The 27,479-nt window shown below is 41.0% G+C and overlaps 2 protein-coding genes and 1 non-coding gene across 7 annotated transcripts; all 3 read right to left on the bottom strand.

Annotated features, from left to right (window-relative positions):
• Nucleotides 1-876: 876 nt before the first annotated feature.
• N4BP2L1 (NEDD4 binding protein 2 like 1) lies at nucleotides 877-26,063 on the bottom strand. 5 transcript variants are annotated; one of them, XM_057532636.1, is made up of 6 exons: nucleotides 25,665-25,751; nucleotides 19,689-19,755; nucleotides 5,834-5,961; nucleotides 5,436-5,524; nucleotides 3,465-3,541; nucleotides 877-2,347 (listed from the first exon to the last, which is right to left on the bottom strand). In XM_057532636.1, the coding sequence occupies exons 2-6, from the start codon at nucleotides 19,712-19,714 to the stop codon at nucleotides 2,089-2,091; spliced, it is 579 nt and encodes a 192-aa protein (XP_057388619.1). In that variant the 5' UTR covers nucleotides 19,715-19,755; nucleotides 25,665-25,751; the 3' UTR covers nucleotides 877-2,088. The 5 variants fall into 5 exon arrangements, with proteins under 5 accessions (XP_057388619.1, XP_057388618.1, XP_057388620.1 ...); XM_057532635.1 differs by lacking the exon at nucleotides 19,689-19,755 and having other exon boundaries at nucleotides 25,665-26,059; XM_057532637.1 differs by lacking the exons at nucleotides 3,465-3,541; nucleotides 19,689-19,755 and adding an exon at nucleotides 3,347-3,415 and having other exon boundaries at nucleotides 2,144-2,347; nucleotides 25,665-26,063.
• On the bottom strand, nucleotides 13,925-19,682 carry LOC130705590 (transmembrane protein 186-like). Its single transcript, XM_057532640.1, is given in 2 exon segments — nucleotides 13,925-17,079; nucleotides 17,082-19,682. Coding segments are annotated over 2 exon segments (660 nt in total). The 5' UTR covers nucleotides 17,571-19,682; the 3' UTR covers nucleotides 13,925-16,908.
• Nucleotides 15,247-15,378, bottom strand: LOC114235491 (small nucleolar RNA SNORA16B/SNORA16A family). The gene has a single exon (XR_003621654.1). It is a non-coding gene; the product is annotated as a small nucleolar RNA SNORA16B/SNORA16A family (small nucleolar RNA).
• Nucleotides 26,064-27,479: the final 1,416 nt, after the last annotated feature.

Here is a 27,479-nt window from a genome sequence, read left to right as displayed (position 1 = left end):
CAGGAGCCATGGGCGTTGAAAGAAACAACAGATCACTTCTGGGTGGGATACATACAGTTGGCGGCATTTAATCAATGATTTTTATGTTCGAAACAGGCAAATATACCGGGAAACTATTCTTCTGAGCTCTTTAAAAGCTCTGGATCTATAACCTGGGACTACTTCTCCAAAGCAGCCCAGCCCAGGTGAACCAGAAACCCTAAGCAGAGAGTCAGAATTAAATCAGGAGGGCTTGAAATCTGATCCTTTAGACTGCTCCTATGGAATCAAGGAAAGGAATTCCCATCTGGGCTCCCTGACACTTCTCGCCTCTGCTTTCCTAAATGAGTCAAGCCATCCAGATTGGCCTAGTTCTGCAGTGACCACATTGACTACGATACCCAGGACCACCTGGGCCTGGAAAACAGGGGTATTGTTATGTGGATTATCATTATTATTAGAAGATTATTATGTGTTGATCTTGGATACACAGAATTTAGCCAAAACTATACCTTAGATTCATTCAGATTTACTAAATTTTAGTTTTGTTGGCCAAACTTTGCTACTCAAAGGAGACACCAATTTTTAAAATGTTAATGAAGAAAAAAATTATATTGTTGACAGTCATCAAGATGTTGACTAGATTTCAATGTACTAGATAATGGAATATGAAAGTAATATAGTCTTTCTAATGTGTAGAGATCAAATAACAATAAGTAAAATATAAGGTTGCTTTTGTCTTTACCTTTGTCTCCTATTCATTAAAGAAGACTGGTAAATAAGGTTATAATATAGAAAAATTGGTTCTCAATACGGTAGAATTCTGTGGAATTTCTGTAATTAAGTTTTTTATATTCTTAAACCAAAAAAAATATTAGATTCAATGACAAATCCATATAAAGCAATACCATATGTAATTTTTAATAACCATAAAAGCACCATTATATAGAACACTTAAAATAATACTTCACAAAACATTAGAAAGAAGCTGTTGGCCAACAAGAAATAAAGCATACATCCTACATGGTCTTATCTGTGGTCTCACACCAAATTAATCTGATTCCAACCTTTTAAGATTTAATTTGGATTCATAAATTCACTATTAGTATAAGAGTTGTGGTAGAACTTCGTCTTAATACCACATAAAACACTGAGATTGCTCTTAAGGCAAGCATGACTTTTCCATAACAATATAATCTACAGCCTGGGATGCTTCATTCCTTGTACTCCCAAAACTTTGGAGCTGCCAACTGATTAGACACATGTTTATAGGCATAATTTTAAAAACTGCTTAATTATTCCTCTTAAAAATTAGTGTTTTATAAAGGCAGGCTTATTTTATTTACACTATTAGCTCAACAGCCAAAAGTTATTCAGGTTTAACCCTGTTCAATAAAGTGTTAGTTAAAACACAAGATATGACTTTAAATAATGATACTGATTTTCCTAAGTAGCTTGTATAGCTATTAAGAAAGATTTTAACAGACACTTCTAACAATGATACATTGCTAAAATAAAGGAATAATTTCCCAAGGTGTCTGCTTTGAAGGACAATATTCCCTTAGGTGTGTACTTTCTGGCATATTCATTTTAAAGGAAAATCAATATCATCATTTTAGCCACACATCTCACATTTTTGGATACATGGATGATCAAAGTAGCAATGGCACTAAAATTTTTCCTGCCTCCTACTTCTCCCCAACCTTTCCAACTTTCCTGATGGAGATGAATTTCCTGAAAAAATAGATTGCTTCAGAGAAAGTGGTTCTGAAGCTTTATATTATAAACACTTTAGTTCATTAATGAGCCTATGTGGCTGATTATGTTCTTCAGTATGTTCTCAGGTTTCAGTTTTAAAGTAATTCTTTGTCTAGAGAAAGGGACTTTGTTTAATCAAATCGACAGAATTCTCAGCATCAGACCATGCATATAGGATCACTTTAACAAATGCTTGTTGAAGAGGAATGTAATGACTTCTGCTCAAAAACTTTCAGGTTTGACTATTTACACTGGAATTAGAGCTCTGACTACAACTGAACGAAGAATAAATACCAAAAATTGAAGTAAAAACTGATTTAGGAAAATTTTGAATGCCTGTAAGAGAGACCTCTAATACCCGTGGTGACAACCACCCCTTCTGTTAAAGGAGCTCTCATTAGTGAAGCCGCCATGCGCCCTCCGGTTTGGGAACTCTGCGTAGGGGTTCCAGTACCCTGCACCGTCGGAAGGAGATGCATTGTTCCTGTCCTGGTTTCTGTTCGCTCTGCTTGGTTTTTCGGCATGCAGCACACTGTAAAAGGTAACATCATGTTCATACCGTTCTTTCATTCGGTGTATTTTCTCTCTTGGGACTCCATGAATGTTTCTTCTGCGTGGGGAAAAAAAAAATGCAACTGGTTAGTTAAGGCAGCATATCAAAATGATATAAATTCTTGTATTTTACAAGTCCTATATTATTACATAGATATGCACTCCCTATTCTCAGGATGGAACTCTGACAAAAGCAAAACATCGTGTTAAGCAGTTATCTTTCAGGCTCAACTCCTGTTTTTCATGCTGTGCTGCACACTCCCAAACTACCCTGAGGCTAGCAAAGAGCTAAAGCTTCAAAAATGCTTTGTTTCTGGAAATCTCAATTCTGTGCTTCAAAACATAAAAAAGCACCGTGAGATCTTTTTATTATGTATTTGCCAATTTGTCATGCATATATCTATAATCAATTATGTCAGTCCTAGATACTAGATCCTTACAAAACCAATCTTCTTCAATTCTAGGGGGCATGAGAATCAATTGGGGATATAGTTTGAAATGTAATTACCAGAGATTCCATCTATGGAATGGGGTCCACGAACTAGGACTTTAACAACCACTCAGGTGATTCTGATGGGGGTGGTCCACAGATCCCTTTGGAAACACTGTCTGCTTATAACCATAAGATGAACTAGACTTATTCCTAAAAAGTAAATTCTGATCTCACTGGTTACTTTAAATCACTGACATTATCAAATAGCACAGATAGTGAATATCAGAACCCATGCATTCAGTCAACAAGTTAGTATTATTTGGACATTTACTGCTTTACAAACTAGAAGCAGCATCTAGACCATAAATGAACCACAGACTGTTCAACATCTAAAGATCTTTGTTTAGCCTAAGTGCAAAAACATCACTCACAAGTGCAATCCCATGCAGAGGAAAGTGCTTTTAAATGTTCATTAATGAAGCATTTTAGCAGAATGTTAAATGTGTCCTTTTGAAGGACCAAGTCCAAGCCAAGATTTAGCATTTAGCATTATATTAGAAAACTGACCCCAAACTAAAGTCTTTCACATTAATAATTCCAAAGTTATCAATTTCCAAGAATTACCATTTCTGGCCTGAAAACTACCATGTCCATTTCCAGCCTGAAAAGATTCTTTTGTTCGGTCTGAAATACCTGAAAATAGCAGGATACATAATGAGAAACTAGAAAAACAAAGAAGTACCTTGCTAACTCTTGAACGTTGAATTTCCAGCGAGTGTCAGGTTCTCGGAATATAACTTCATAGTTATTTTCAAGTGCCTGATTTTTCAAAAGTACATAAAACATTGAAGACATGGTATGTATGTTTGGGAATGTTTATGCTGCCATTTAACATTTACTACAAATCTTTTCTAAATTCCTTTTGTTTAACCAGTAATCCAATGCCTTAGTTTATGTTAACAAAAACAGTTGGTACATTTCCATACTTAGCCACTCTCAGATTATATTACGGTTCCCAATGATAAACTGTGAATAATTCTATTTACCATGATGGAAAATTACAAAGGTTCTTTGTTTTGAACATTTAAAAAATAGATAGCTGAACTAGTTTTAAATGCCCTGTCCACAGGAATGAGGAATGAACTCCAATGGCTTCTCAAAGTCCCTTATGTGACTATCATAGACTCACTGCTGTCAAATGCCTTGGGCTATTCCTCATACCTTGGTTTAGAAAGTGAGAGTGCCATAGGCACAGAGCTTGGGAAACAAAAGTGGTTTCCACATCCTTTACATATTCTTCCCTCCAAAAGTAGCTCTCCCTGCTATGCAATATAGTTTGGCTCAATTCACTGTGCCCCATTTCCTTGAGTTTAGAAAATTATTCCCATTTCCATTAGAAACATCAAACATCGTTTACATTCATAAATTGACCACTACTTTTTTTATCTCAAACTGAACTTTCTATTATCACTATTTTTTTATTGTGTTATAAAATACAGAATGAAAAGAACTAAGTAAGCAGCTTTCCTCTTCATTCTTTAGATGGACAGTTCTAATTTGGGAAGGATATCAGATATCATAGATGGAAAATATTTAATTTCTGGGTCTTACTAATAGCTGTGGATGTCTGGAAAAGATTGTGCATGTCTAGAAATTAGAAAATAGAAAATAAAAAGTAAAATGACTTCCCTTAAGCCACTCTCAGTTAACCCGACTCTTGGTTCTGAGTTGTGCCTTAATTAACGTGACTCTTCACGTCCCTATTCATTTCTCTCCCAAGTGGATGCTCGATCCGTGAACTGAAGTAACCACAAAGTTGATGCTAATTTTTCCTACATTCACCAAAGTCCCACAGTCTGGGCCTAAATAAAACTGATGAAAGTACAGTTAGAGAAAAGCACACCTGTATGTAAGCTACTTTGCCCGAAATGTAAAAAGAGGCTTAAAAATAGACTGCCATGAGCCCAGTTATAGAGATATTCACTTTACAATTAGCCAAGTAGGGAGAATACTCAGCTGTCTTCATCCTGCCCCTGTATGTTTCTGGATCTTTTCTATTTTCTGCACTCAGTAAGGAATGAAAACTTATTAGCACAAAAGATGAAATATGTCTTAAAACAGATCAGACATATTTCAAAAATAAAGAAAAATGTGCATATTGCTTTATTCATCCGTTGTTCCGACAGTAGACAGCTGAGCTGTTACCTTTATATGTGTATTTACATTTGTATTCTAATATCTTAATAGGGTTACAGTGTTAATCTGTTTTTAAACTAAGAATTTCATTGCCCGAGAACTTCCATGCAGCAGCACTACATAGTACTGAAGTCCCCAGCGTGGCAAAGACAGGAGTGTGCTACGAACAACATCTACAACTCCGCTGGTAGCACCATCTAGTCCAACATTTCTTGGCAGGTTTCAGCGGATGCTCCTATGTATGCCTTTCCTTAGGAAAACAATCAAGACAGAAACGTTGTCAAGAATTCAGACCAAGGACTATTTTAAAAATGTACCCTGAGGTGGTATTAGCATCTCAGTAAATTTCAACCATTGAACAGCAGAGAAACACTAAAACCTCTTTACCTGCTCCCTGAGAGAACAACTATTAATGAATATGAGATCGTGGAAGATCAGAAAAAGAAGAAAGAACAAATGTTTCAACTTTCTCACAAAATGTCCATAACTGAAAATTCACAATGATACTTCTTCCTACCATGACTGCATAGGGCTTCATTTCCCAGGCGTGGAGGTTGGTATTATCAATAATAATGGGGGATATGCCATTCCTCATTGCTTTTCTTGCTGCAACACAATGTTATATAACAGTGAACAACAAGCAACAATCAGAGAAGGGTGAGCGTACTCCATATTTTGTTATTTTTATTACAGGATGTGCTCATTACACAACTTTAATATCACCTATTTCAGAACCCACTATCAATAATTTTCTTTTTCCTGGAATCTAGGGAGGTTACACTCTGGCATTCTGTTTGGGGGAAAAAATGGCATAACTTTAGATTAAGCTCCTTCCATAAAGCTTTTTCATTTTGCAGTAACTACAATCTATGTGCACAATAGGATTTCCCAGGGGTGTGGAAAGGAATTTGTCACCTCTTTTCTGGTTCCATTCATGAGCTTCCTCCAGGAAGTCAGGATTGAACTCATAGGCACCATCTTCCCTGAAGAAAAAATCATCCGTGCTGAAAATCAGGGCCCTGGGAAAGTCGTGTTGCAGTTGTCTGGAAAGTGGGGAAATAAGAGATTATTTTATGACCATGCATTTTCACAATATAAATCATTTCCTTCCATCTCCAACATTTAGCAGTTTATGAGACCACCAGGTTTGAGTTGTTGAATCTCAAAAACATGAGATGCTTATTCTCTCTACAAGGTATCACTTTTGTAGGGGGAAGGAGAGGGCTGACGGGACTGTGTGTGGTGCCCAGCTCTTGAAACTAGGAAGTGCTGGTCACCACCACTGACTTCTGCAGCAACCAGGAGTGACTCCAGATGAACCTTGGAGGCTACGCTGCGGGTGTGACAAGAGTCATTCCTTGTGGGCACAGCCCTTACTGCCATTCCTCTGTGATGCACCACTGCCCACACCCTCATGCTGCAGCCCCTTCCTGCATCCCCTCACCTGTCCTGGGTCCCCTCGCCTTGGAGATCTGTTCTCCATAAGGACCCATCTGAGATAATGGTTCTTGCTGAGGTATGAAATGTAGATTAAAGTGATGTGATGTGTGTGCTACCTCTATTAGGTAACATTTTAGCAGTGACCTAAACCGAATTTTAAAGCCACAGCAGAAGAAAAGAGGCAGATTCCAACATTCCCCATGCCTTCCTAAACCTCTATCACTCTCTCTAGATATGAAAATATCACAGAATAAAGAAAAACCATCATGGAGTTCCCCCTTTAAAGCAAAAAAACCCAAAAAACCATATTAAGTTCTGCACAAAATAAACTTCACAGAGAAGATGTTCCCACTTGAAATCCTTATTCAGACTTTTCTGGGGAGAAGATGGCTATTATGCTAGATAGGTAACTGGCTAAATCTCTGAGCCTCTTGTCCTCATCTGTAAAAACTGTGCATAATGTCACCTATCTCACTAAGTTAGGATGATGACTTAATAACTTGGGGAAGCGCCTCGCGCAGCACCTGACACAATGAATGTATGTTTATTTCTCTTCTTCCTGCAGCACTCACCAGCATAATTCTAACATCAAACAAATTCACCAGGCAAATAGAGTACATAACAAAATGGCCATGCTCAGAATAAAAAGATATTTAAAAGTTGGAGGAAAAAAATGTTGGAGGGTGACAAGGGCAGGAAATGTAAAGAGAAAACAGAACTATTCAACTCTGTTCTTCTCCATCAAGAATTCTCTTTAATCAGGAAAGAACGCAAGGCACTGAAACCACAGATAACGAAGCGCTTGGGTTGAAACGGTTGAAACACTTGGGTTCAATTCTTGACTCTTCCACTAATCAGTCATGTGATCTCTCTCTCTAAGCTTCTGTTTTCCTGACTGAAAACTTGCATAATAATCACTACCTATTAAACAGAGCTTCTGGTAAGGCTCAAATGAGATGAGGTACGGGAAAACATTTTCCAAGAGGTAAGGCACTTTACAAATGTAAGGTATGTTATTTTATTAATAATAAAAACAAATGAAGTCAAATTTTCCAACTAAGACTGTTTACATGCCATCATAGTAAAGTACACTGGAGTGTGTACATAATGGGAGAGGTGGTGAAGAAAATGTGGCCATTTTAAATCTACCACAGATACAGAAACTGACATGAAAGAAAAGTATAAAGATCTGATGAAACAAATTTGCATAGTTGCCTTGTAAATGTCTTTTTGATTTTAAAGACACTCAAACTGAAAAGCCCAAATCATAGATCCAAACTTTAACCTCCAATGAGAACAATTATTATAAAGACACCTTAGAAGAAAATCTAAGGGCAACACTAACTGCATTTTCAGGTGTGTGTATTTTATATTTGTAAATGCTTTACAGTTTTTAAATTATTTTCATCAATATTATCTAGTCTAAATCATGAAAGCTTCATTCAGAGTTTAAATAATATTGTGTAAACTTATTTTCTTTATCTTTTGTGTACTACGTTAAGCAACTCTGGATATTAGTTCCAGGATTTTTTTGATATCCCTTCTAAATCTGGTTTCATTTGTTTTCCTATTAAGTCTGCCACTTATAGGTTTTGTTTTGCCATTTTCAGAGTTGAGTTTTTCTTTTCATAGACATAGCCTTATCTACTCATGTTTTCCACTGCAGCCTACATGGTCCTCCTAACAAACAGGAAGGCAAAAATATGAGTGTTTTTCACCTTTACAACTCTAATGGAATGTGGGGACAGGAGAGGAAGAAAAAGCGGTCTTCCTGATCTTACTGAATGATCATTCCTTCGAAAACTTGTTTTATCTTCACCTGAATGTTAAATTAGCACTGGCAGTCATGGTACATCTTGAATATGCAAGACAATAAAAGCTCTCCTAGCTAAATGAAAAACTGATTAAATAGACAATCTTGAGAGTCTCAAACTTAAGTGGAAGCAATAAATACCATTCCATCAGCTTCAGAAGTGATGAGGATAATGCCCCAGCTCTAGCTTTCTTTATGGTGGTCAGGAGCCTCATGCATTAGGGAAATTGAGAGAATGAAAATAAAAGGGAAAAAAATAGAAAGACAATTACATCCACATAATTTTCACCTCCGCAGCTCCCCCCAAATTCACTTGAAAGCACTCCTATGAGAGAAACTCAGGCTCTAATCTTGATTTCACAACTAACATCATTCTTTTATTTAATAATAGAGAACCATGGGAATATATTTAGATATCTATTAGTTACTCCCCACTCGCTGACAAAAAAAGTCCAACATTAGTATGTAATTTTGAGTTGTACCCCTAACTTTTTATTATGGAAATTTTCCAACATGCAAAAGTAGGCAGAATAATATAATCATTCCCCACGTACCCATCGTCCAGCTTTAACAATTATCATCATATGGCCAGTCTTGTTCCATCTGCTTCATACTTCATTTCACCAAATACTGCATCAGCGTTCAGATTTCCCTGATTTTCTCATAAACATATTACTATAATTGGTTTGTTTGAATCAAGAGCTAAACAAGATCCATACACTGTACTGGGCTGCCATGTCCCTTGTCTCATTTATTCCATACTTGCCCTCTCCTTTTTATTGCCACCTGAACTTTTCCCTCCCAACCTTTTACATGTAGAAAAGGTTCAAACCTATAGAAATGAGTTGAAGGAATAATACTATGAACACTCCTTACCCTTCACCTACAGTTGTTAACATTTTGCCTCATTTATTTTACATCTCTTGCACATGTTTTTTTTGTTTTGTTTTTTGTTTTGTTTTTTTTTTTAGTTGAAATTTTATTTGAAGGGACAGAGTCAGCTCCTTTTGGCCAAATTCCTGATAATCAGAGCTGTATGCACTGGTACGTATAAGCTATTTCACAGCTTGATTAATCAATGCAAATAAATCAAATTTAAAGTGATGCTCTTCACTTTAAGGCTCATCTCATTCATTCCCAGCTTGTCAGCCTGAGATTTTCTGAGGAGGGGCCAGCAAAGCTACATTCCCTCTCATTCATCCACAGACCTTGGGGCAAGAAAGTTTTAGAAAGAGAAGGATAAAAGCCAGAGAGAGTAGCCTTTTTTCCCCTGCACAAAATATGCAGGTTTGGAAGGAACCTTAGATACCATCTAATCCAACTTTCCCTTTGACTTCTGTGGAGAGTGAGGTTCAGAGAGAAGTAACTTCCCCCAAGATCCCAGTGATGCTGGGGCCACTGGGCCAAGAACTAAGGGTTCCTCTCTCTAGTTGAGCTCTCCCCTCTGCAGTAAGTGGCCTCGCTGATACTTTACTGGTCTCTTTTCCATTGTAGAAGTTGCTAAAACCTAACTGCTTCACAATTAGGTAAAAGCAAATTATTTTATGGGGCAAATACAAAAGTATTTGGTTTTGGTTCTCTAGCTGGCTTAGATAGGGTATGAAGAAGCAAAGAACACCACAGAGAAACACCTCAGAAGTTCTTGGCCAAATAGCGAATAAATGTGATGGAGGGTCAACCACCAAGATGGCCTTTGGGGAGGATGGAAAAATCAGAGTGAGTTGATAAAAAGTTGCAGGTTACTAGTCAATGCACAGAATTGTGTCATGGGTATTGACTTCTTTTTTTTTTTTTTTCCACACACACACACTGTATTTTATTTTTACAAGAGATAAATAGACTGACACCAAGCATTGTACATGGATGACCACAACAAAAGCAACAGTGATTGCAATTACCAAACATGAAACACACTCATACTATGTCATAATATTGACATTCAGTCCAGTAATCCTCCACTGTAACAGCTCCTTTACTTTGCAGTGAAAATTGATTTGAATATTCTTTGCCTCTGAGTCCTTGTGGGATTTTTTTTTTTTAAATTCAGACAGAAAGTCACAAAAATTATACTCATCCTCATCAGTTCACTCAGTCCCATGTAATTAATTTTTTTTTTCATCTTGATCTTTTGTTAGCACTTTTATGAGTTCATGCACATGTATTTTTGATGTACCATTTAAAAGTAAATTGCAGACGTCATGATACTTTGTTCCTAAATGCTTTGTCAAGTATCTTCTATGAATAAGAACATTCTCCTACATAATTATATCACATCTTAAAAATAACATTTACATTATTATAATTATAAATTATAACAAATATTATATATACTATAAATAAATTATAAGTGTATTAATTTACATTGTAATTTTATATTATAGCTATTTATAATAGCTAATGTTAATAGATATTTTTAATTTAAAATTTTAAAATTTCCTTCATGGTACCAATAATATCTTTCATAGGTTCAAGTACCGCATTTGGTTATTATGTCTCTTTGGTGTCTTTTAATCTAGAACTGTCCTCATGTCTTCTTTGGTTTCCCTTTTTGAAGAGTCTAGTTGGTTGGCTTCAGACTGCCCCACATTCTGGGTTTGCATGATTGTTTCCTCATAATTAGATCCAGGTTAAACATTTTAAACGTACAGAGGTGACGTTTGTGTACTTCTGATTGCACATAATGACTGTTTGTACCATCGTGCTAAGTTTGACCGCTTGGCTAAAAGGTGCTGTCAGCTAGATCTCGCCACTGTAAAGGTGCATTGCTTCCCTTGTAATACTATGTAATGTTGGTGGGCGGGGGGGGGGGGGGGGTGTGAAACACGAGACTCCACGTAACATCCTGTTACCCAACAACCTTTCCCTCAACGATCTTTACATTCATTGCCGATCACTGCCAAATCAGTTATTACATTGGGAATTGCAAATACTGATCATCCCATGTAATTTCTTCTGTCTTTACTAGGCGGCATCGTCTAGTAAGGAAGAGCTCTCTTTCCCCGTCCCCTTTTAATAATGCTTACCATCATTATTCTTTATGATGAGCAAATGGCCCCAAATCTGACCAGCAGGTACCCCTTCAAGCTGGCTCCTGTGTCTTTGTCTACACCAACCTTAAAAATACTACTTTTCCTTTCTTATTAGCAAAGTAATAACATATTCAAGGCAAAATATTTTGAAAGAGAAAACTGCAAAATAGGAGAGATTCCTATATTCCCCCACTTAAAAATAATTATTAATATTTTGATCCTTTTTCCAGGAGACAGACTTTCTTTTTTTTTTTTCTCTTATCTGATATTTTGTTACATAAAAACAGAAACATAATGTAGAAAATACCAACTTATTTTCATCAAACTTATTTCCACAGCAATTATTTCCTACCTCACGAAATATGACCCTGTGCCATTATTTTTAATGATTATGACATAGTTATTCATATGGCTGTACCATAATTTACTTAACCAATGCTCTGTGGGGTTAGGTATTTAGTTTGTCCCCAACTTCTTTGATTACCAGCAAGTTTAAATACTTTTTCTTATGCGTGCTGGTCATTTAGAGATATTCTTTTGTGAACTGCATTTTCATGTCCTAATAAAACCTCCTTATTGGGAGGTTTATGGCTTTCTTTTTAAATATGTAAAATTCTTATTAAGTACATCAATTTCTTTTTAATTTTGTTTATAATGAACTCTAACATACAAGTCTCAGTTATTAGAAGTTTTCTTAGTCACATGTATCCATCTTTTATTTTCTACTTTCTGTCTTTGATAATAAATTTACAACAGTCTTTCCCAACCCAAGATTATGTAAATATTCATCCATGTTCTATTACATTTTACTCCCCAGCCCATCTAAAATTTTAGTTTAGTACGTGGCAGTGGTTAAGACAGAATGAAAATGGACCCCTATCTTAAACCACTCACAAAAACCTGAAATGGAGTAAAGACTTAAACATAAGACCTGGGGGCTTCCCTGGTGGCGCAGTGGTTGAGAGTCTGCCTGCTGATGCGGGGGACGCGGGTTCGAGCCCTGGTCTGGGAGGACCCCACATGCCGTGGAGCAGCTGGCCCCGTGAGCCACAATTGCTGAGCCTGCACGTCTGGAGCCTGTGCTCCGCAACGGGAGAGGCCGCGATGGTGAGAGGCCCGCGCACCGCGATGAAGAGTGGCCCCCGCTTTGCCGCAGCTGGAGAGGGCCCTCGCACAGAAACGAGGACCCAACACAGCCATAAATAAATAAATAAATAAAAATTGTAAAAAAAAAAAAAAAAATAAGACCTGAACCATAAAACTCCTAGAAGAAAGCATAGGGGAAAATCTTGACATTGGTCTTGGCAATGATTTTTTGGATATTACACCAAACGCAAAAGCCATAAAAGCAAAAATTAATAAGACTACATCAAACTGAAAAGCTTCTACACAGCAAAAGAAACAATCAACAAAATAAAAAGGCAATCTACCAAACGGAAGAAAATATTTCCAAATCATATATCTGATAAGGGATTAATATCCAAAATATACAAATAACTCATATAACTCATTAGCAAAAAACAAACAATCCAATTAAAAAATGGGCAGAGGATCTGAATAGACATTTTTCCAAAGAAGACATACAAGTGGCAAACAGGTACATAAAAAGATGCTCAACATCACTAATCATCAGGGAAACACAAATCAAAACCACAATGAGCTACCACCTTACACCTGTTAGAATGGCTATCATCAGGAAGACAAGAGATTAGAAGTGTTGATGAGGACGTGGAAAAAAGGAAACCCTTGTGCACAGTTGGAAGGAATGTAAATTAGTGCAGCCACTGTGGAAAACAGAATGGAGGTTTCTCAAAAAATTAAAAATAGAACTACCATAAAATCCAGTAATCCCACTTTTAGTTATATACCCAAAGGAAATGAAAACAGGATCTTGAAGAGTTATCTGCACTCCCATGTTCACTGAACCAGTATTCACAATAGCCAAGATATGAAAACAACCTAAGTGTCTGTCAATGGACAAATGGATAAATGTGGTAAATATATACAACGGAATATTATTCTGCCATGAGAAAGAAGGAAATCCTGCCATTTGTGACAACATGGATGAACCTTAACGGCATTATGTTGTGAAATAAATCAGAGAAAGACAAATATTGTATGATCTCACTTATATGTGGAATCTAAAAAAGTTGAACTCATAGAAAGAGAGTATAGTGGTGGTTACCAGGGGCTGAAGGTGTGCGAAATGGAGAAATATTGGTCAAAGAGTACAAACTTCCAATTATCAGATGAATAAATTCTGGGGATCTAATGCACAGCATGGTGGTTATAGTTAATACTGTTATTATACACTTGAAAGTAGCTAAAAGAGTAGATCTTAAATATTCTCATCACAAAAAAGGAATGGTAATTATGTGGCACAGTGGAGGCGTTGGCTAACAACAGTGGTAACCATTTTTTTCTTTTTTTTTTAAATTAATTTATTCATTTATTTTTGGCTGTGTTGGGTCTTCATTGCTGCGCGCAGGCTTTCTCTAGTTGCTGCGAACGGGGGCTACTCTTCATTGCAGTGCGCAGGCTTCTCATTGCGGTGGCTTCTCTTATTGCGGAGCACGGGCTCTAGGTGCGCGGGCTTCCGTAGTTGTGCCTCGCGGGCTCTAGAGTGCAGGCTCAATAGTTGTGGCGCACGGGCTTAGTTGCTCCGCGGCGTGTGGGATCTTCCCAGACCAGGGCTCGAACCCGTGTCCCCTGTATTGGCAGGCGGATTCTTAACCACTGGCCACCAGGTAAGTCCGGTGGTAACCATTTTTCAATATAGAAATGTATCAAATCAACATATTGTACACCTTAAACTTACACAATGTGTTAATTACACCTCAATAAAGCTGGCGGGGAAAAAAAAAAAGACCAGTGACTGGTACAGCTGGATTAAAACCCAGGCTTCTGGCCTCAGATCTATACACTAAACCACTGTGATAGAGTGCTATAAAATAAACAAACCACATTTATCCTTTTCTCTAGTGACATTGAGGTTGTTTGCAATTTTCTCTACCATGAACAACTTTTCGTGAACATCACTGTGCCAATCTCCTTGTGCATATGTAGAATGTCTCCTGAGGGTATATACTCCAAGTGGGATAGCTATGGAATCCTTTTTGTTTTTTGAAAGAACAGAGCAGAGCAGATGTTATTTAAAATTTCCTTCTTTCCTTCAGAAAAAAAATTTTCTCTCTGATAGAATATATGTTCCATGAAGGCAGGGGTTTTTGTTTCTTTTGTTCACTGCTCTATTCTAAGCATCTAGAAGAATGTCAGGTACATGAGAGATAATCAATAAATATTTGGTAACTGTATGAATGTTTCTTGAATGTTAGGCTCTGTTGTCTTAATTATGTAAACTTTGTATAGGGTCCCAAACTGTGTGAGGAGAATTTCTATTTACTCATCTTTACGTGTTGAGAATTTTACCCAAACCTCAGATTTACCCCCAAAGAGGACTGGGAGAGAGAATTCTTAGATTCCAGCACTTCCTCTAGATGTTATTGGAATTCTCCTCAAGGACTTTAAGCTGGGAGGCAGGAAACAGATTCAGTGACCCAACAACCTGAGGAGAATGGGGAGGGAGACATGGCTGTAAACATCTTGGGCCAGTCTCCCCTGAAGCCCGGTGTGGCCTGCCCTTCTTGGTGCTGCCAACCACCATGGCACGGCTGAGCCCTGCCCTTGGAGAGATGGAGCTCAGCCATCACCAGCACCGTGGATACCGCCAAGCCACAGTGGCTAAGGGGACTCCAGTGAAGAGTTCCCAGGCTGCCCTACTGCTCACTCTTGCCCTCACTCCTCACACCTCCAAAGTAGGGCATGTTTATGAGACCCAAAACCAGACTAACAGCCCTCATGTGCCAGTGTGGCCCCACTGCAGTTTCTAGGAGAAATTCCTTTCTTTATCTTGAATGTGAACAGCACCCTTCCAGAGAATCCAGCAATGCCACAGGTTTCCTCTATGTTTTATGTTTTCAACTCAGCCATGCTCTGAAGAAGAGAAGGAATCAGAAGCACACCCACCTCAGCACTAACTTGTTTTTAGCTGTGTTTTCCCAAAATGTCATAAATCAGATACAGACAACAGAATAGTGGCCAGACAGGAAAACTGTCACTTTGGGCTCTTTTTTGACTGCTGTTTAAATGGGAAAACAGCTGTATCTTTGATACTTATTTTTAAATCCCTCTTTAGGATAACTATTGGGTGAAGGAGATGGCACATGAACCATTTTCACATGTAAAACATAGGAATGGGTTTCTTATAAACGGAATTAAGAGAAGTTTTTTTTCTTTTTCTTTTTTTTTCCCCCTCTTGTCTATTTTCAACAGCTCATGCATTCTTTTACATTCTCTTTATGTGAATAATCTCCTTTTTGGTTTTGTTGTTTACTCAAGACCCATGCTGATTCTGAGCTACCAACTCTTAGGAAGTTTCTGGCATTAACACATCCATCAAATATTTAGGGCTACTATGTGCCAGGCCTTCCTTTAGGGACTGAACAGAATAAAGCTCCTGATCTCATGGAGCTTGCATCACATCTCATGAAGCTTACCTTCTCATAAAAGAAATAGATAATAAACAAGTATGTATATGCCAAGTGGTGCTAAGTTCAAGAAAGAAAAGAAAGTCAAAGTAAGGGGCAAAGAAGGTTGGAGAGATGCTACCATGCAGAGGGCCTTTCTGGATGGCAGAGAAGGCCCCTTTCAGACTCTTTTCTTCATCATAACCTTAGAAAGTATGGGTAAAGAACACTGAAATATCCTAGTTAAACAATACTTCAACAGGACTCCTTAATCGTCAAAAGTGGATGTAGGTGTTTTTGTCAATGAACATCACTGGTAAGGTAAGACCACTTTGTGCATTATGAAATCCTGAATCTCAGAATCAAATGCATGATTCTCTGATCCTAACGTCCTCATCTATAACATAAAAACACTCCATGTTAGGATTATTGTAAAGATCCAGTAAGCTAGCATATATAGTGCCTGCATACAGTCAATACTCAGTAAATTTGGGCTTTCTTTTCTGTCTCCATTACTGCCGTACCCTTTCCCAGGCTCTTACCTTGATCAAAACAGATAGCCTTCTCCCCAAGCCATGCCTGCAATGCGATGGAGAGCGTTATGAAGGAACAATCAGAGGTGAGACTAGTTTTCCTCTTATCGTACTATTTCCTCAATCTCATAGAGCCTAGCTATCTTTTTTTTTTTAATAGCTGATTCACTTTGTTATAAAGCAGAAACCAACACACCACTGTAAAGCAACTACACGCCAACAAACATGTTAAAAAAAAAAAAAAAAAAAAAAAGATGTGAAAACCAAGGTTCTGAGAGACTTGAAAACCTGCCCCAGGACAGGGATTTGGAAACGGACAGACCCAAGTCTTCTGGCTCCCGCCCCCCACCTCTCTGTCTTTGATTTCACAGCAGTGTAAACTGTTCAAGAGAGCTTAGCATCTCTTCCTCCAAGAACTGGCTCTTAACAGAAACTTCTGGCCATTATCTGAATGTCACACACAAGTGCAGTTAAGAATCTGCACTCAGGGCCTCTTTCTAAACCCAGTTACTCACTTCTACCTCATGAATTTCCTCATCCCAAAAGACAAGTTCCCAGGGGCCCCAGCAAAGTCTCCAGCTGCCCGACCCCCTCCTTCAGCCCCGCCCACACCCTCAGGCTTCCTGCAGGAGGCCTGGCTCCTGCCCGTTCACTTGAGCTTGTCCAGCATCCCAAACACCTGTGTGAAACGCTCTCGGTCCAGGATGCGTCCGTAGCGCAGGGTGAGGTAGAAGGTCTGTTTCCCATTGTACTGCTGGATCCGCACAAACAGCTCCTGAGGCCGATCCTGGCTTTCCAGGGGGAAAACGATCCAGGGCTTTTCATGGGGATCACGTCGGCCACAGGGCAGTATGTCTCCTGTCGCCGGCCCCAGAAGGTCAGGTGGGCCACCCGCAGCATGGTGCCCGACTCGTTCACGTACAGGATGCCCACCAGCCTCCGGAAGAAATGGCTCATCCAGCACAACATGGCCAGGGCAAAGCCAGCGATCCCGCCCGCCAGGCACAGGGAGTTGAAGGTCATGAGGCCCTGGGAGTACCAGTAGAGGCCAGGCGGCAAGGCCACCACCGTCAGGGCCGTCTGTGCCACCTTCAGCTGAGACAAGTACCCGAAAACCCTGATGGCATCAAACCGGTACACCATCTGAAATGTCTCTGTCTCTGTGCCGGGTGGTTTCTCCTTGGAGGCTGGTGGCCTGCTTCCCACCCACCTCCTAGGATCCTGCCCACTGCAGCACCACAGCCCGTGGAGAGCCCTTCCCCATGCAGCTGGCCCTGGCGACCGCGGCACAGCTCGGAGGAAGGCAGCCATGACTTCAACGCCTGATGCCGGAAGTGCCTAGCTATCTTTAGGTAACTTGGAATGATAATAATTTCATATTGGGTTCCTCTAGAGTCCGAATGGGCCTAGAACGGTTGCCATTATATAGAGAAGAGCTCGTCAAAATGCCAAGAAGAAACCAGGGCACTAAGTTGGGTTATGTTATAAATATCCTGTCATGTGAGCGAATGAGGAAGAAACATGAGATAACTCTGGGAGGTCAGTGTTGGCTATCTCTCCCCAACACATCATAGTCAGGATAAATATGAATACTTATTTAGAAATCCAAATCTCATCTCTTCCCATGGCCCTCAATGGTACCACATTAATAAAGAAAATTGGGGCTTCCCTGGTGGCGCACTGGTTGAGAATCCGCCTGCTAATGCAGGGGACACGGGTTTGAGCCCTGGTCCGGGAAGATCCCACATGCCGCAGAGCAACTAAGCCCATGCGCCACAACTACTGAGCCTGCGCTCTAGAGCCCGCCAGCCACAACTACTGAAGCCCGTGTGCCTAGAGCCCATGCTCCACAACAAGAGAAGCCACTGCAATGAGAAGCCCACGCACTGCAATGAAGAGTAGCCCCAGCTCACCACAACTAGAGAAAGCCCACGTGCAGCAACGGAGACTCAAAATGCAGCCGAAAATAAAATAAATAAATAAGATTAATTCCTTGGTAATTTTTTTTTATATTAGAAGAAACATATCACCAATACTGACAAATAATAACATGTGGCTTCCTTACCCTGACAGTTGAAATCCAGGTAAACTAAGCCCGCTTAATAGGGCCTTTACCTGTTTTTTCATGAACAGTAGATCGAAACCAACCTCATTATACTTTTACCACCTTACTCCCACTAGCCTCTTCCTTCAGTGCAGAAGAAAAAGCTCTGATTAGAAATAAGGAGAATTCATCGCTATGAACTTGATCAAGATATACAACTTCTTGAAATAATGTCATTTGCAGCAATATGGATACAACTAGAGATTATCATACTAAGCAAAGTAAGTCAGAAAGAGAAAGACCAATACCAAGTGATATCACTTATATGTGGAATCTAAAAATACAATACAAATCAACGTATCTACAAAACAAAACCAGACTCACAGATATAGAGAACAGACTTGTGGTTGCCAAGGGGGAGGGGGGGAAGGGAGGGAAGGAATGGGAGTTTAGGATTAGCAGAGGCAAACTATTATATATAGGATGGATAAACAAAAAGGTCATACTGTATAGCACAGGCAACCATATTCAATATTCTGTGACAAACCATAATGGAAAAGAATATGAAAAAGAATATATATATATATGTGTGTGTATATATATATGTATAACTGAGTCACTTTGCTGCACAGAAATTACACAACATTGTATATCAACTATACTTAAAAAAGGTATATAACTTCTCAGAGTTTAGTGTCTTGAGCTTGGACTAGATGAACTCTGTGGGAACTTCTTGTTCATTTCCTGAGATCTTCCTATGAGAACATTCTTCCCCTTTCATTTCTTCCTCTATTCTTACTGCTTCTCTAATCATAACCACATCTGCGACACTATATTGCCCAATTCAGCAGGGTCTTCTTCCACTACCCCGACAGCTCCAGGACTGTGGGTGGTGGGGATTCTCCTGTGTTACCTTTCTAGTAAGTGATTGCGAACACACACTGCACAGTGTGTTCTTACTCTCTGTGAACATAGGAAGCACATATAGTACTCACTCATCCCAGCCTCCAAAGAGAGGCACTGCAAGGATTCTCAGCGATGGGGAGAAGAGATTCAGGACCCACCTTAGGAAAATTACTAAAAATATAAAAAGTAGCTTCTCCAAGTAGACCTAAGTGGCTAAAACTCTGAGATGTCACCTGCCTGATACTCTATTTTCATATACACAGACTTGGAATACTGCCAACTTCCTATTTTGACCTTGCTTTTATTTATGAGAGCCCTAGCCTCATAATTAAAAACACCATGGTCCAGGCCTGCTGGCTTAGAGCACTGTGGAGTGAGTACACTTTGGGGTCTAATTACTCACTACTTAGTTAACTAATCCCCTCTTCTCACTGTTTCCCGTATTTTTTTTAAAAATTGTGTTTGTTTGTGAAGTATACCTTTGTCCCCATCTCTGTCCCATCATTGCATCACATCAGGAAAGCATCCTTTCACCTCCTTGGAAAGCTGTAATGCCAAGAAATAATGAAAAGGTATTTCTTTTGATGGAAAATTCCATGTCGTCCAGAGATAAGAATGAGGAGAAAAGACAGCTGTCAGTGAACATCCTTTGAACCTTCCAAATCCATGTTACAAACCATTTTTGATGGTGCCAAAACAAACTAGCACATTGCAAAGGACAAATGTCCTAGAGTGTGGTCCCCAGACTTTGCTTTGATACGTAAAGATTCAAAAAAATTCCGGGGACTGACTAAAGGTTGACAACTTTTAATTTTTCAAATAACGTCATTAAGAAAAAAAAAAAGACTATACTATTGCCATTTCATTTCATTTCATTTCAAAAGGACAATTTAGTGGTATATCCATGCGAGGGAATGCTATTCAGCCATGAAGTAATGAGGTTCTGACACATGCTACAACATGGATGAAGCCTGAAAACATTAAGCTAAGTGAAATAAGCCAGACACGAAAGGACAAATACTGTATGATTCCACTTATATGAGGTATCTAGAGTAGGCAAATACATGGAGACAGAAAGTAGATCAGAGGTTACCAGGGGCTGAGGGGAGGGCGGGAGGATGAGGAGTTATTGCTTAATGGGTACAGAGTTTCTGTTTGTGGTGATAAAAAATTTTTTAAAAAGATAGTGGTGATGGTCGCACATCATGTAATTAATACCAATTAATTGGACACTTAAAAGCAGTTAAAATGTCCACACACGCACAGAAGAAAGCACAGAGGTAAACAGACGTCCACAGATGTTTTCACTGAAGTCAGAGGCTAGAACAGGTGCAGATCCAAGTGAGTTTATCAGTTCAGCTGTGGAAAAAGAAATAGTTCTGGATCACGTGCTGAAGAGTGAAAGGGTCTTAGGATTGGAATCCTGTTTCTTCTCTCAACCCTGTACTCCTTTATCCAGATTTTAACATTCTCCATGATCTGGCCCTGGGTTTACCTAACCAACACACTCACTAATATGAACAACCCACTGCAGTCAAACCATGCTCCTCATGAGCCTAGAACATCCAGCTCTTTCCCATCTCCATCTCCTTATTCATGATGGTAATCCTCTTCCTTTGTTCAGTCACATCCTCCTGGTCTTCAAGGCCAGTTCAAGAACCATCTCCACATGGAGGAGACTAGCTCTTCCCTAATTATCCTATCTTCCTAACCATGCTCAACTCCCCTGGCCTTGAACACCACCAGCAAAGAACAGGCTATTCCCCATGAGACTTTACTTACCCACAGCAGTGTACTGGTTATTGTCTTCCATTTGTTGGTCTTGTGTAGGCTCCTTCTCTTAACCTTATTTTGTATATACCTTACTAAGCAAGTGCTAACAGTCTTATAAGTACTCAGTAAATACTACTATTGTTGACTAATGAAAAATTAACAATAGTTGGCATTTATATGGCCCACACATTCATCGGTGCTTTCACATTCATAATCATAGGATCCTTGTTGACCACAGTACCTTAAATCCTCACAATAAACTTACTAATGGAATATTAGCTTCATTTTAATGAAAAAGAACCTGAAGTGTTCCATTAAGTGCCCTATGCTAGTTCATATGCTAATTAATAAAAATTAGCAAAATATTAAATTAATTAATAGCACCAAATAATTAAAATCAGTCTCCTTACAGATTAAAAAAGCTTCCTAGTATGTCCAATCGAGAATAAACCTAGGAAAGCCTTTTTATATAGAAAATGACATATTTACTTGGTTATTTAATAAATGCTCCATCACACAACCTAGGTCTATCGAGCCAAGTTACTGAATAAAACTATTTGCAGCTAACTTAAAAAGTTATTTTCACCTTTAAAAAGTTAACAAGTAATATGTATTTGTTGTGGAAAAAATGAGAAAATAACTCAGGGGCAAAAGTCTATATTCCATCCCACTGCCTAAAAATCAACAACTATTGTAACCTAGCAGGACCCCATGGGGGCATGCCCGGGACAGGCCTTCCCCCATATCCTCTGCTTTGGCTCCTCCCTGAAGTATCTAGATAATAGTATTTGACGCACATTTCCTGAGTTGTCTTGCAGATGTAAAAAACTCCCCTCTCCAACAAACGGAAGATGTTAACTACTTGATGACCATAAACACACAGCTCCAGGCCTCCTGGAGCCTAAGGACTGATAATGTTAATCTCTGTGATACCACCCTGCTACCTCACCATCAGCCAATCAGAGAACCGTGCACAAGCTAATCACATACCCTGCGACCCGCCCCCTCCACCTGGCTTTTAAAAGTGCATTGCCGAAGCCCTTCCGGAAGCTCAGGGCTTTTTAGGGCATGAGCCACCTCTTTTCCTTGCATGGCCTTCCAATAAACCTTTCTCTGTTCCAAACTCCGACGTTTCAGTTTGGCCTCACTGTGCGTTCGGCACACTAACTTGCGTTGACACTGTGAACAATATCTTTTTACACATTTCTTTGAACAGAAAATGGGATTTTTGTGTATTTATTTGTAGTCAAATGTACATCTATGTTCTCACTAATGGCTCATGACTTATAAGCCAATCCTCTATTTTTGTACACTTAAGTTGGCTCACATTTTTTGTTTTTCATATTTTTTTCTATCACATCAAAAACTCTGCTGAACATCCCTCTATCCTCATGCACTTGTCCAGTTATTGTCTTAGGATGAATTCCTGGAAGCAAGACTTACAGGTCAATGGTAAAAACGTATTTTTGAAATGCTTTTTAAATGAAACAGAGGTGACAAAACACATATAAGGGACAAGCTAAATTTTTAGTACTCTGATGTACTTAAAAACTTTAAACCAGATACAACTCCAACTTTTTTTTTAACCTGTCCAAAGAATTTAAATAGATGGTTTCCACATTCCAGTCCCTGCAAACTATGAAAACATATAGGTGAAAAGCATAGAAATCTAACATTGATTTGGAAGACCAGATATATCCTAATTTCAAAAACATTTTTAATTCTTTAATCAAATGAGAAACAAAAGTTAAGCAGAAAAAAGCTGAACCCGCATTTGTAAAAACGATCTCCAAGTTTTAAAGAAAAAAAAGTTTTATTTTTCTGATCTAAGAAATACATGTTCATTATAGAAAATTTGGAAAATACATAGAATAATGAAAATATGAATTTCCCAGAATCCAACAATACATAAGATAGGCTTACAGTTTTACTATTTTCTTACACATGTATTTTTTAACAATTTGCCATTCTCCTTCTCTCCCCAACCTGACCCCCCAACAAAAAAGTGGGGAAGGCAGCTCCTTGAGGCACATGGCCTGTCACATCCACTACACCTTGCATCCTCCCTGCAGACCTCTCTCCTCGCTGAGCTGTGGACTGTCCTTGCCTACTTTCCTGATTTCCATGTAAATGCACAACCCACCCCAAAGCAGGGCCAAAGTCCTGTGCTCTCAGAACTGCCAATGCCCAGCCTATCAAGAGAACTCACAATGTCAACTCCCAGCTGCCTCCTTCCCTTCAGAGCCAGACTTCTCCCTAAGAACACCTTGAAGATTATCTCTGCTGATCAACATCTTCGGCAGTAACTAATGCCTCTTAAAATTTATACAGCACTTTAAAGTTTAACAAGTTCTCTCATACACATTTAATCCTCACAAGAGTCCTCTGAAGTAGACAGAGCAGATAGCCCTATTTAAAAGGGAAGGAAACTGAGGTGCAGAGGAGTTGAGATCATAGCTAGTCAGTGGCAGAGCTTGGACCTCCCTGGCAGTCCAGTGGTTAAGACTCTGCACTTCCAGGGCAGGGGGTGCGGATTCAATCCCTGGTCGGGGAACTAAGATCCCACAAGCCGTGGGGCACAGGCAAAGGAAAAAAAAAAAAAAAAAAAAGAAGCCATAAATTGACTCAAAGGTCAGAGCTCCTTACCTAGCAATTATTAACAAAACATTTTTAAGTCTGACAACTAGAAATTAAGAGCTAGAAAGATCTTCAGTAAATCATCTAATTCCTTCTCAGTATTCACACGTAAAGGAAAGTAAACAGAAAAGGCAGGTGATTGCCCAAAGTCACCAACTATTTTGTGATGAAGAGGATCTAAAGGCACAATCTTCAGACTCCCAGGGCAGTGCTCACGCCAGTCGTCCCTAGAGAGATGTTCTTTAATAAGCTGGACTCTCATCCGGTGTCTTCCGCTTAGCCAAATGTCAACCAGGAATTAAAATCCTAAAAGTGTAGAATGTTAGAGCCAGAAGGGACCTTAAAGACTACCCAGGCCAATCCACTCGCTTTAGAGATGAGGAAAGTGAGGTCCAAAACCCACGGCTTCTGCTGTTCAGTTCTGTGCACCTTCCACTCACCATATTACTTCCCTTCTTTAGTTATAAACAAAATCTGGCCAAAGATGTTTACTGCCTTCTCGGACACAGTGTGTGATAGGCCACAGATCAGCAAAGCCAAAGTAAAACTGATCGGGATTTGATTTCAGAAGATACCTTGTTGGTAACAGATGCACCCACCATGACTGTATCATAAAATAACCACGTTCTGCTGGGTTCTAGGCAGGCTCCCCCATTCTCTACCCAGACAGAGAAAAGGCCTATTGAAATGTGCGTGTTTCTTAGAAAAGGGTACCAATGGCCCTTTGGAAGTCGCCCATCTCTTGAATCTGTGAAAATGTAGCAATATTGTTTTGCTAAAGGCTTCCACTCCACAAATCAACCAGGAATCCTAACTAAAACTGGCAGCACAACACCAGGGCTGTCACAGTTCCCTGACCCTAAAGGACCCAGACCCTCCTCCCACGGTCTTTGTGTACCATTCAAATCCGCTTCTCAATGTGTGCTACCACCTTGATTCTTCTTCTTTGGTTCCACAGTTCGATGGCCAGTCCCATGGTTCTACAGCTAGCCTTACCTCTCTGGTGAGATGGAAAGCTCTTTGAGGGCAAGGGACCACTTCTATTGAACACATGCTACTGCGAGACACTGTGCTTTGCAGGGTAAGATACGGCCCCTACCTTCAAGAAACTTACACAAGGATAAACAAAACCATGTGCAAAACCAAGCGCAGCCACAGAGGTGTAAACAGGAAGCGGTGGAGCCCAGAGGGCGAGGATAATAAGCCTGAGTCGTAAAGGGCTGGTGAAATCAGTAGGAGAGAGGGCGGTAGAGGGCAAGCCGGGCAGGCAAACCAGGCAGGCGGGCCAGCGCCAGCAAAGGCAAGGAGAGAAACAGTTCAGCGCTGCAGGAACATCAGGCGCAGGACAGAGTGGAGGGAGCTGAGGCTGGAGCGGCGGGCCTAGCAACGTGGCCGCAGCAACGAGGCCGTGCAATTCGCGCTGACCCGATACGGGGGCCGCTGGCGCACCTCGCAAGTAAACCAATTTGGGCTCCCGTTGCGAAGCTGTGTCAATGACGGCCTCCAGCGGCCGCGCAACCCCCTCCCCCGGGCACCTGTGCGCCTTCGCAGCCGCCAAAGCACACGCAGGGCTGCCTCCCTCCACCAGATTTTCTACGCGGCCGCGCGCCCGGGTCCCAGCCCCTGCCCCTGGGCCCCCGCTTCTCCGCTCAGGTTTAAAACGCCTGTTGCCGCACCGTGGCGGGTGCCTGCGTACCAGCGGGCGGCCCGGCGGTTTCCTCTGCAGTCGCCATCGGGCTTTCCTGAAGAAGACTGCCCGCGGGCCGCCGACCCCGCGCTGCGAGGCTGGGGGCGAAGGCTACCCGCCCGGCTGGCACAGGGGCCGCGCGGGGGCCGGTGCCATCTGGGGCTCGCGCCAGGCGCAGTGCCGACAGCCGTCCTCCTGCGAGGGTGCAGCATGGAAACCAACGGGACGGGCCACCCGCGTCTCGAGCCCGCGGCCCGGCCGGCACCGGGTGGCCCGGCTTCCCCCCGGCAGGCTCGGGCCGGGGCCGGGCAGGGGGCTCGCTCGGCCGGGTCCGCGCGGCGCCCGGACGCGTCATTACCTGGCCAGCGTAGTTTTCCCCGAGCCCGGGAGGCCTCGCAGGAGGTAGAGGTGTTTCCGAAAGCTGTGGCGGCGCGGAGGTGTCCCACGCGGGGGCGGCGGGGCGGGCGGCCGAGGCGGCTGCTGCTGCTGCCGGAGGCTCAGCCTCCCAAAGGATTCAAGAAAACTCTCCTCCATGGGGTGGGGGCTGGCTGCGAGAATACTGCGTTCCCCTTCCTGAAGTCACGGTCTTGGCCAAAGCTGTTGTTTTTGTGGCTCTCCGGCCATGTGATAGATGGAGGGGCGGGCGCTCGGAGCCCAGCCCCTCCTTCCCACCCTCCCGAACTGCGCTGCGTGGGAGGGGTCGTCCCTACCTGGAAAGCTGGGGACGCTGGGAGACTGACAGCCGGGAAAACCTGGGCAACGCGACCTCCGCCCCCCTCCCCCCCTGCCTCCCCGCCCCCCCCCCACGCCTCCCGGTGCCCTTCGCCCTGGGGGCAGAGGCCCACCGGGTGGGACACTGGACACTTCCCTGGGCCGCCCGCATGGAAGGCAGGCCTTCTGCAAAAGCCCTCCCCCACCCCACCATCCACTGGCCTAGACCTTGAAAGTGAAATTATTTTAGTTGACCATAAGAGACCGTGAACAGCATTTTGAACAGTAACAGTAAAGACCATTGTCTCCCCCAATTCGTGAGCACCAATATCTGGCTGGTGTCCCAACGGCTAACACCACTCTCCCAGGGCCTGATCTTTTCCTTTTTTTTAATCCTTCTTTATCAGCCTGCCAAAAATATTCTTAGAAAGCTTTGTTGCCTCTACATAACTTTAGAAATCTCTTCTTCTTCTTCAAAAAAGCACCTCTTAAAACTCAGATTGATTTATGAACAGTAGTATAAACTAGGCCTCCTGAGAAGGACAGGCTACTGCCCAGGTTCATGCCCTGTTGCCACAGGAAAGGGATGGCCTCCCTAGGAGCTTTCAGCTCCCCAGGGAAAGGAGCAGTCTACTGAAACAACAGAAAAGCATCCAGAATTAAGTTCTAAGTTCCAGGAACTGGTGAGCGCCAGTTGGTTGATCACCACAGTACTCTCCACTGTTTCACACTCAGGAGTGTGATAGAGAGATCCTATTTTCTGAACTAAAATTCAAGATGCATGGACTGAAAGAGACAATATTAAAAATTAACACCATCCTGGAACAATCCGGGATATATGGTGGCTTTGGCTGTAATAACCATTGTAAAGTAAATACATTTTGTTTCTGGCAGCTAAGGTATGAAAATTTTGAAAAGGAATTCTGAAGAAAAGCAATTTCCTTCTAAAACAAAACCCAGAGATTGCACAATAAGCTTCAGCGGAAGGGACTATCCAAGTACGGGGGGCTCCGTGCTGACAACTTCACCTTCCTCTTGGGGTTCTGTGGAGGGGGGAGGGGAGGGAGATGAGCTACTCTCTTGAAAAATCCCTTCCCAGCATTGGAGGAAGGATTCTTAGCACTTCTGAGAACACTGAAATTTCAAAAGCTTCTCTAAATATTAGGGGGAAACCATAAGGAATAGAGAATATACATGAATCATAAAAATACTGATGCTTATAATGTATGTAGCCTATCACACTTCCATGTATCTACAATACTTCTTACAAGACCGTTTTTGCCCAGCCTCAAATACTACCTTTTTCATTCTAGACTTGCACTCTCTAACATAGGAGCCAATAACCACATGTGGCTATTGAGCACTTGAAATACTGGTCCAAACAACAGCAGGTCCAAACTGAGATTAAAATACACTGAATTTCAAAGCTTCAGTATGAAAAAAAAGAATGTAAAATATCTCA

Source organism: Balaenoptera acutorostrata, chromosome 18 (genome assembly GCF_949987535.1).
Source record: "Balaenoptera acutorostrata chromosome 18, mBalAcu1.1, whole genome shotgun sequence".
Lineage (NCBI taxonomy): Eukaryota > Metazoa > Chordata > Mammalia > Artiodactyla > Balaenopteridae > Balaenoptera > Balaenoptera acutorostrata.
Note: the sequence above shows the minus strand (reverse complement) of the source record. Positions and strands in the feature narration are given on the sequence as shown.